The sequence below is a fragment of the Salmo salar genome, chromosome 02, assembly GCF_965601325.2.
Source record: "Salmo salar chromosome 02, fSalSal1, whole genome shotgun sequence".
Classification (NCBI taxonomy): domain Eukaryota; kingdom Metazoa; phylum Chordata; class Actinopteri; order Salmoniformes; family Salmonidae; genus Salmo; species Salmo salar.
Window position 1 is genome coordinate 24,858,560 of NC_138292.1, and position 9,342 is coordinate 24,867,901.

General features: G+C 44.8%; 1 protein-coding gene across 1 annotated transcript in view; it reads left to right on the plus strand.

The window, feature by feature from the left end:
- LOC106577338 (transmembrane protein 145-like) overlaps nucleotides 1-8,674 on the plus strand; it is a 95,809-nt gene extending 87,135 nt beyond the window's left edge. Inside the window, exons 10-15 of the mRNA XM_014155305.3 lie at nucleotides 620-698; nucleotides 2,470-2,563; nucleotides 3,566-3,738; nucleotides 4,071-4,191; nucleotides 5,142-5,330; nucleotides 6,970-8,674. Of these exons, the coding sequence (XP_014010780.3) occupies nucleotides 620-698; nucleotides 2,470-2,563; nucleotides 3,566-3,738; nucleotides 4,071-4,191; nucleotides 5,142-5,330; nucleotides 6,970-7,209 (896 nt within the window). The 3' untranslated portion in view covers nucleotides 7,210-8,674. The remainder of the gene's footprint in view (nucleotides 1-619; nucleotides 699-2,469; nucleotides 2,564-3,565; nucleotides 3,739-4,070; nucleotides 4,192-5,141; nucleotides 5,331-6,969) is intronic.
- The last annotated feature ends 668 nt before the right edge of the window (nucleotides 8,675-9,342 follow it).

Genomic DNA, 9,342 nt, shown 5'->3' on the forward strand with positions numbered 1-9,342 from the left:
ATAAAGGATGTAATCCAGAAATACCCTGATAAAGGATGTAATGCAGAAACACCCTGATAAAGGATGTAATGCAGAAACACCCTGATAAAGGATGTAAAGCAGAAACACCCTGATAAAGGATGTAATGCAGAAACACCCTGATAAAGGATGTAATGCAGAAACACCCTGATAAAGGATGTAATGCAGAAACACCCTGATAAAGGATGTAATGCAGAAACACCCTGATAAAGGATGTAAAGCAGAAACACCCTGATAAAGGATGTAAAGCAGAAACACCCTGATAAAGGATGTAATGCAGAAACACCCTGATAAAGGATGTAAAGCAGAAACACCCTGATAATGGATGTAATGCAGAAACACCCTGATAAAGGATGTAAAGCAGAAACTTTCCCACACAACCCATACAGTGCAAGAGAGTGCTCACGAGAGTGTTAGTGTATCCTTATTTGGGTGTGTGTTGCAAGTGTGTGAGCGTGTATTGGAGTGAGTGAGTGACCTGATTTTAGGTTCTGGTATGATGTTACATATTCAGATACTATAACCTACTTACAGTAATCTTTCTTTCACTCTGTGGGGTTCTCATTTTCTTCTCTTCTTCTCACCATCTCTCTCTCTCCAGGGAAATTACTGTTTTCTGTCAGTTTCCTGGTGTTCCTGCTGATGCTGATCCTGCTGGGAAAAGGCTTCACTGTCACCAGGTAGGGAGTGTGCTTGTGTGTGTGTCTCAGGCCGTCTCACCTATGGTCTCAGGGTCAGAGCTACAGTAGCTGTCCCAGCCTTAATAACACCCTCTACCCTAGAGGACATGTCAGTCTAACTGCTTGTCTGGCTGACAGGTTCACTGCTTCATTACAGTGTGTCTCAGGATTAAATCCTCCAGCCACTCTCTCTGTCTTACTCCTTCCAACTCGTACCAGTAGCCCAGTCTCTCTCTGTCTTACTCCTTCCAACTCGTACCAGTAGCCCAGTCTCTCTCTGTCTTACTCCTTCTAACTCGTACCAGTAGCCCAGTCTCTCTCTGTCTTACTCCTTCTAACTCATACCAGTAGCCCAGTCTCATCTCTGTCTTACTCCTTCTAACTCGTACCAGTAGCCCAGTCTCTCTCTGTCTTACTCCTTCCAACTCGTACCAGTAGCCCAGTCTCTCTCTGTCTTACTCCTTCCAACTCGTACCAGTAGCCCAGTCTCATCTCTGTCTTACTCCTTATAACTCGTACCAGTAGCCCAGTCTCTCTCTGTCTTACTCCTTCCAACTCGTACCAGTAGCCCAGTCTCTCTCTGTCTTACTCCTAACTCGTACCAGTAGCCCAGTCTCTCTCTGTCTTACTCCTTCTAACTCGTACCAGTAGCCCAGTCTCTCTCTGTCTTACTCCTTCTAACTCATACCAGTAGCCCAGTCTCATCTCTGTCTTACTCCTTCTAACTCGTACCAGTAGCCCAGTCTCTCTCTGTCTTACTCCTTCTAACTCATACCAGTAGCCCAGTCTCATCTCTGTCTTACTCCTTCTAACTCGTACCAGTAGCCCAGTCTCATCTCTGTCTTACTCCTTCTAACTCATACCAGTAGCCCAGTCTCTCTATGTCTTACTCCTTCCAACTCGTACCAGTAGCCCAGTCTCTCTCTGTCTTACTCCTTCTAACTCGTACCAGTAGCCCAGTCTCTCTCTGTCTTACTCCTTCTAACTCATACCAGTAGCCCAGTCTCTCTCTGTCTTACTCCTTCTAACTCATACCAGTAGCCCAGTCTCTCTCTGTCTTACTCCTTCTAACTCGTACCAGTAGCCCAGTCTCATCTCTGTCTTACTCCTTCTAACTCGTACCAGTAGCCCAGTCTCTCTGTCTTACTCCTTCTAACTCATACCAGTAGCCCAGTCTCATCTCTGTCTTACTCCTTCTAACTCGTACCAGTAGCCCAGTCTCTCTCTGTCTTACTCCTTCTAACTCGTACCAGTAGCCCAGTCTCTCTCTGTCTTACTCCTTCTAACTTGTACCAGTAGCCCAGTCTCTCTGTCTCACTCCTTCTAACTCGTACCAGTAGCCCAGTCTCATCTCTGTCTTACTCCTTCTAACTCGTACCAGTAGCCCAGTCTCTCTGTCTTACTCCTTCTAACTCATACCAGTAGCCCAGTCTCATCTCTGTCTTACTCCTTCTAACTCGTACCAGTAGCCCAGTCTCTCTGTCTTACTCCTTCTAACTCATACCAGTAGCCCAGTCTCATCTCTGTCTTACTCCTTCTAACTCGTACCAGTAGCCCAGTCTCTCTCTGTCTTACTCCTTCTAACTCGTACCAGTAGCCCAGTCTCTCTCTGTCTTACTCCTTCTAACTTGTACCAGTAGCCCAGTCTCTCTGTCTCACTCCTTCTAACTCGTACCAGTAGCCCAGAGAGAGAGTGTGTGTGTATGTTTGTGTGTGTGTATTCATCTGTCTGTGTAAAAGCTAACCCCCTGTGTGTATCTGTCTCTGTCAGGGCGAGGATCAGCCACAGTGGATCTGTCAAGCTGTCCATCTACATGACAGTCTACACCGTCACCTATATCATCCTCTTCATATACGAAGCAGAGGTACTGCAGTCTACGCTACAGAACTGCTGCTGCTACACTCCTACTGTCCATGCTATACGTGAAGGACCAGTGTATCCACCGGGGATTCCTGTGTCCCACAACACTGTGTTAGCCTACTGAGTTGAAGCCTAGGTATTAGCTCTAGGAGCTGGTCTCGGGCACGGTTACCCATCAGCCGAGCATGGATCACAGAATCACCTCCATTACAAGTGTAAAATGTGCTCTACTATAATTTAGGATGGGTCCCTCTTTGAAATGAGGTTCACATATCATGGGACCTCCTGGCAAGATAAAGGTGAAATAAAAGGGGCCTACTCCTGATGTACTGTAGTATACAGGGATAGGAGTTTCTTACCCAGCCTGTCAGTGCCTAGCACTGGGCCTGTACATACATAATGCAGGGGATGACCAAGGGTAACCCTGTTTGACCAATGATATCCAATCTCTGGCCTGGGAAACTGAATACATAGCCTGGAAGCAGAGGCACTGTCAATGACCCAGCTGTAGAGAAGTGTCAATGACCCAGTTGTAGAGAAGTGTCAATGACCCAGTTGTAGAGAAGTGTCAATGACCCAGCTGTAGAGAAGTGTCAATGACCCAGTTGTAGAGAAGTGTCAATGACCCAGTTGTAGAGAAGTGTCAATGACCCAGCTGTAGAGAAGTGTCAATGACCCAGTTGTAGAGAAGTGTCAATGACCCAGCTGTAGAGAAGTGTCAATGACCCAGCTGTAGAGAAGTGTCAATGACCCAGTTGTAGAGAAGTGTCAATGACGCACAAACACAAACATACATACATGTATACGCACACATTTGTAGACACACTCACCAACAAAAACGAGTAGATTTCACATCCCAACATGTCAGCAATCCACAGACTGTTACAACATGCTGGGGAACCTATTGTAATACACCTCTGTGCTATTTGAGGGTAAAGTTAGTAGGTTGATTAGTAGGCTGCGGTCCATTAGAGTGGTTGTATGACGTTGTGTGTGTGTGTCTCAGTTCTTTGACCCAGGTGAGGTGCTGTATGCATATGACAGCCCGGCGGGCTACGGTCTGATGGGTCTCCAGCTGCTGGCCTACGTGTGGTTCTGCTACGCCGTCCTGATCTCCCTCAAACACTACCCTGAGAAACAACCCTTCTACATCCCCTTCTTCACGGCATACACACTCTGGTGAGAGGACATAGTCCTACAGCCCTTCACTCTCTGCATGCAGTTTGTCTCTGTCAGGTTCATCAACATCATTCCCTAAAAAGCATTGCACCCAATAAACTCCCCGTCTCCCTTATTTTTCCACTTCTCGCTTGCTCGTCTTAAATCTGTCCTCACTCCTCCGCCTCTCTCTCCCTCCCTCTTGTTTCCTTTTGTCTCTACTCCACCATATTCCTTTTTTTCTCCTCCTTCTTTTACATATCTCAATCTCCCCCTTCCCTATCTCTCTCTCCTCTCTCTCTCTTAATAATCTCTCTCCCTCATTAACTCTCTCTCTTCTCTCCCTCTGGCAGGTTTTTCGCGGTTCCCGTCATGGCTCTGATAGCTAACTTTGGCATCCCTCGCTGGGCACGGGAGAAGATTGTCAACGGCATCCAACTGGGAATCCACCTCTATGCTCACATCGTATTCCTCGTTAGTACCCTTCATCTCTCTACACACTCACACACAGGCATGCATGTGCGCACACATACACACACTGCCTCACTGTTGACGTTAATTATCTCGAAGACCTCATCGCCCGCCTCGTTAGTAACCCCCTGCCCTCCACACTCAGGCACGCACACACTCACCTCTCTTTTAATATCTATGAGTCATATCTCTCTGTCCTCATCGGCCTCTGCGTTAGTATACTCCCAAACCCAGACTTCCATACCAGACTGAGCCTCTCGGTCCCAGACTTCTGTACCAGACTGAGCCTCTCGGTCCCAGACTTCTGCACCAGACTGAGCCTCTCGGTCCCAGACTTCTGCCCCAGACTGAGCCTCTCGGTCCCAGACTTCTGCACCAGACTGAGCCTCTCGGTCCCAGACTTCTGCACCAGACTGAGCCTCTCGGTCCCAGACTTCTGCACCAGACTGAGCCTCTCGGTCCCAGACTTCTATACCAGACTGAGCCTCTCGGTCCCAGACTTCTATACCAGACTGAGCCTCTCGGTCCCAGACTTCTGTACCAGACTGAGCCTCTCGGTCCCAGACTTCTATACCAGACTGAGCCTCTCGGTCCCAGACTTCTGTACCAGACTGAGCCTCTCGGTCCCAGACTTCTATACCAGACTGAGCCTCTCGGTCCCAGACTTCTGTACCAGACTGAGCCTCTCGGTCCCAGACTTCTATACCAGATTGAGCCTCTCGGTCCCAGACTTCTATACCAGACTGAGCCTCTCGGTTCGAGACTTCTGTACCAGACTGAGCCTCTCTGTCCTTTGTTAGTGACATATTCAGAAACTTACTGTTCTGATCTTATATGTGCATGAATGTGTATCAGTGTATGGAGAATACAGGGTAATATTTGTACAGACAATATTCTGATATGATACATTCCTCCCATCCGCCACCCCCCCCCCCCCCCCCCCCTCGCCACAGGCTATCACACGGCCCTCTGCGGCCAATAAGAACTTCCCGTACCACGTGCGGACCTCTCAGATCGGGATCCTGCTGTCTAGTCCGAAGGCGGGTGTGGCGAGTGAGAGTTTCCCCCACCACGCCTATGGGAACAGCTCCTTCCTGGGCGACTCCCAGCCCAACTTCACAGAACTGTTCTCCATCCAGTCGGTGAGTGGATGCATGGTCTGAAGAGGATGTAGTAACTGATACTAAGGTGTGATATAGTCCCTGTAACACTCCAGAGGTGTTAGAGCACAGAGGAAGTTGTCAGAGAAGGATGTGGTAACTGATATTGTGACAAATACAACCCAGCGTGACCTTTAACCTCTTACATCTAGACGTTCCGCTAGCGGAACACCGCTCCAATATCCAATGATTGGGCGTGGCGCGAAATACAAACTCCTCGAAAATCCGAAAACTTCAATTTTTCAAACATATGACTATTTTACAGCATTTTAAAGACAAGAATCTCCTTTATCTAACCACACTGTCCGATTTCAAAAAGGCTTTACAGCGAAAGCAAAACATTAGATTATGTCAGCAGAGTACCCAGCCAGAAATAATCAGACACCCATTTTTCAAGCTAGCATATAATGTCACAAAAAACAAAACCACAGCTAAATGCAGCACTAACCTTTGTTGATCTTCATCAGATGACACTCCTAGGACATTATGTTATACAATACATGCACGTTTTGTTCAATCAAGTTCATATTTATATCAAAAACCAGCTTTTTACATTAGCATGTGACGTTCAGAACTAGCATTCCCACCGAACACTTCCATTGAATTTACTAAATTACTCACGATAAACGTTCACAAAAAACATAACAATTATTTTAAGAATTATAGATACAGAACTCCTTTATGCAATCGCGGTGTCCGATTTTAAAATAGCTTTTCGGTGAAAGCACATTTTGCAATATTCTGAGTAGATAGCTCGCCATCACGGGCTAGCTATTTTGACACCCACCAAGTTTGGTACTCACCAAACTCAGATTTACTATAAGAAAAATTGGATTACCTTTGCTGTTCTTCGTCAGAATGCACTCCCAGGACTTCTACTTCAACAACAAATGTTGGTTTGGTTCCAAATAATCCATAGTTATATCCAAATAGCGGTGTTTTGTTTGTGCGTTCAAGACACTATCCGAAGGGTAACGAAGGGTGACGCGCGGACGCGTATCGTGACAAAAAAATTCTAAATATTCCATTACCGTACTTCGAAGCATGTCAAACGCTGTTTAAAATCAATTTTTATGCGATTTTTCTCGTAAAATAGCGATAATATTCCGACCGGGAGTCGTTGTTTTCGTTCAAAGACTGATAATCTAAAATGAACTCTTCACGTGCACGCGCGCACCCGTCTCATTGTTCTCAGATCGACCACTATCCAAATGCGCTACTGTTTTTCAGTCATGGGCTGCAAAGTCATCATTCAACGTTCTGGCGCCTTCTGAGAGCCTATGGAGAGCCTTAAAAAATGTCACGTTACAGCAGAGATCCTTTGTTTTGGATAGAGATGACAAAGAAGGCCAAGAAATGGTCAGACAGGGTACTTCCTGGACAGAATCTTCTCAGGTTTTGGCCTGCCATTTGAGTTATGTTATACTCACAGACACCATTCAAACAGTTTTAGAAACTTTGGAGTGTTTTCTATCCAAAGCTACTAATTATATGCATATTCTAGTTTCTGGGCAGGAGTAAGAACCAGATTAAATCGGGTATGTTTTTTATCCGGCCGTGAAAATACTGCCCCCTATCCATAACAAGTTAACCTTTCAACCTTTACCTCCATCTCTCTCAGGGCCCAGTGAAGACGGTGGAGGAGACGGTGGCCCAGAAGGGACAGGAAGTGCAGAGGAACAGTGAGCATAAGATCATCACCACCACGGCCGACCTGTCGTCACCCACCTTCCCCCCACTCCCTCCCCCCATGCCCCCCCACCTCTCTGCCCGCCCACCCCCTCCCCCTCCACGACTCCCCTCCCACTTTACCGAGTACTTCAGCATGCAGGGGGGAGGGGGCGTGGGCACCAAGGCATGAGACAGACAGAGAGAAAGAGGGACACAGAGAGAAAGATCGAGAGGGAGGTGGAGGAAGATCAGGTAGCACAGAAAACAGGTCAAGCTGTGTATAGGCACGAGGGAAGGAGGGATGGATATGAGGAGGAAGAGAAGGGGAAGTCATCATAAGCAGACATGTGGAATAGAAGTTCGAAACGTCCCATTTTCACCTCTAAATAGAGAGAATGGGAAAAGAGCAGAATAAAGAAGAGGAAATGACTTTGAGTTAAAAAGTGCTGCGCTTGTAAAAGAAAAAAGAAGCAATAAATATTTGAACATGAGCAGGGAGAGAGGCACCGGGAGGGAGAGATGACAGAGTGGTAGCCTGACCAATAGAATGATAGGAGCGCACAGTGGAGACTGAACAAAACTCTTATGAACACTTTTATTCAAGAATTTATAAGGCACCAATGGAGAGGCTGAGGGAAACATGTAAATAGCTGAAGAGAATGAGTTACCATTACTCTAAAATAGCTGCAGAGTTTATATTACAAAAGGGATGTTTTTTTCCCACATTGTCGAATTCCAAGTGGTGCTGTGACCATTGCAGTTCTCATGCCATTACATTGTACAAGAGTAAAATGTTCACTCACATCCTGAAACAATACATTCATGTTTTTTTCTTCATGTTTGACAGATATATTGACACACAAAATATTGAATTTCTCCATATAGAATATGTTGGGATGATTTATATTCGTATATATGTTGATTGCTCCAGGCTATAGGATTGATATACTGATGTTTGTGTACAAGTGTACAATGTTCAGTTTACTGTGGACCCCTGAGGTACTGCTAAAACAAGCATGTACTCCCTGTCTCTAAACTGATTATACTCCATGTGCTCATATAGTGTGTGCCTGTTGTACTACTATACAATAATTGTGTATATTTCATACCATATAGGCTACTGAGGAGGTGTTAATGTCAGTTCTTCTGGATTTCTATTGGAACCTTATGTCATACTGTCCACAGACAACTGTTTTAACTCCGAATACTACTGTTCAGTTTTCACTGGAGTGCAAGATACTAGCTTGCTCAGAATGTAATTCCTTGATGTATGTAGATCTTGGTGAATGTATTAATGCAATAGAGCACAAGGAAAGGGCTGGTTTTAAAGTAACATTTTATTTATTTTTTTACATAGAAATCATACTTATAGCTTGTTTTACTTTCAATTTCAGCCTCCATCCTTGACACATGATTTAAGGAGGGAAGGTTGTCCAGCGAGGATATGAACTAACTTCACCCCCCCCCCCCGACTAGTATGTTATGATGTCATGTCAACTGTGTGAGGGGCTTGCTCATTGTTGTTTATCCATAAGTAGGAACAGTAGTTCTTCCTGAACATGAAAAGTCCTGGGCCCATAAACAGCTAAAGCAAACCTTTTAGAGTAACTGTGAAAGTAGTAGCACCAACGTCCTGTTTGTCCTGCATGGAGCTCTTTAATGTTCCCCTTCTCTTCGTTTTTCTGTTCCGCCATTTATTTCAAAGAGACTTTGAATAGGGCTTTTATCTGAATTATACGTCTCCACACACTACATCCAATGATATTCCGGTATCAAATATACAAATGTTACCTGTAGATATGTTCATATTTATCAATGTCATCAAGTGTCATTATCAGACATTTAAAAATGTACATATATCTGAATAATATTAAGTTGATTAAATAGCCTAATGATATCAATGTGTGTGTGGGGGGGGGGGGGGGGTGTAATTCATAAGACAGTGTCAAGGCCAATTTACCACCTCTTTCTTCTAAGAAATGGAAATCATGGAAGTAAGAACTACATTTTTTTTTTTTTGTATAACTTATCCAAGTATGAAACATGCAACTCTCTTTAATCATTTTTTTTATCCAATCTGTAAAAACAAAGGTGTGGGGGAAATAATGGTGGTATATTTACTGTTTCTAATGGTTTAATTAATAGCCCTTTATTGTCTTTCTGTAGTAATGTCTGGAGTAGGCTTGTGTTGGTCAGCACATGGTACAGCACATGTTATGTACATGAGAACATACAGTCAAAGGTATAATGTAGTCTGTAAAAAAGAATGATACTTGAATTAGATTGTTCTGGTGTTCCAAAGGTTTTGTCTCTGTAGGCGTAT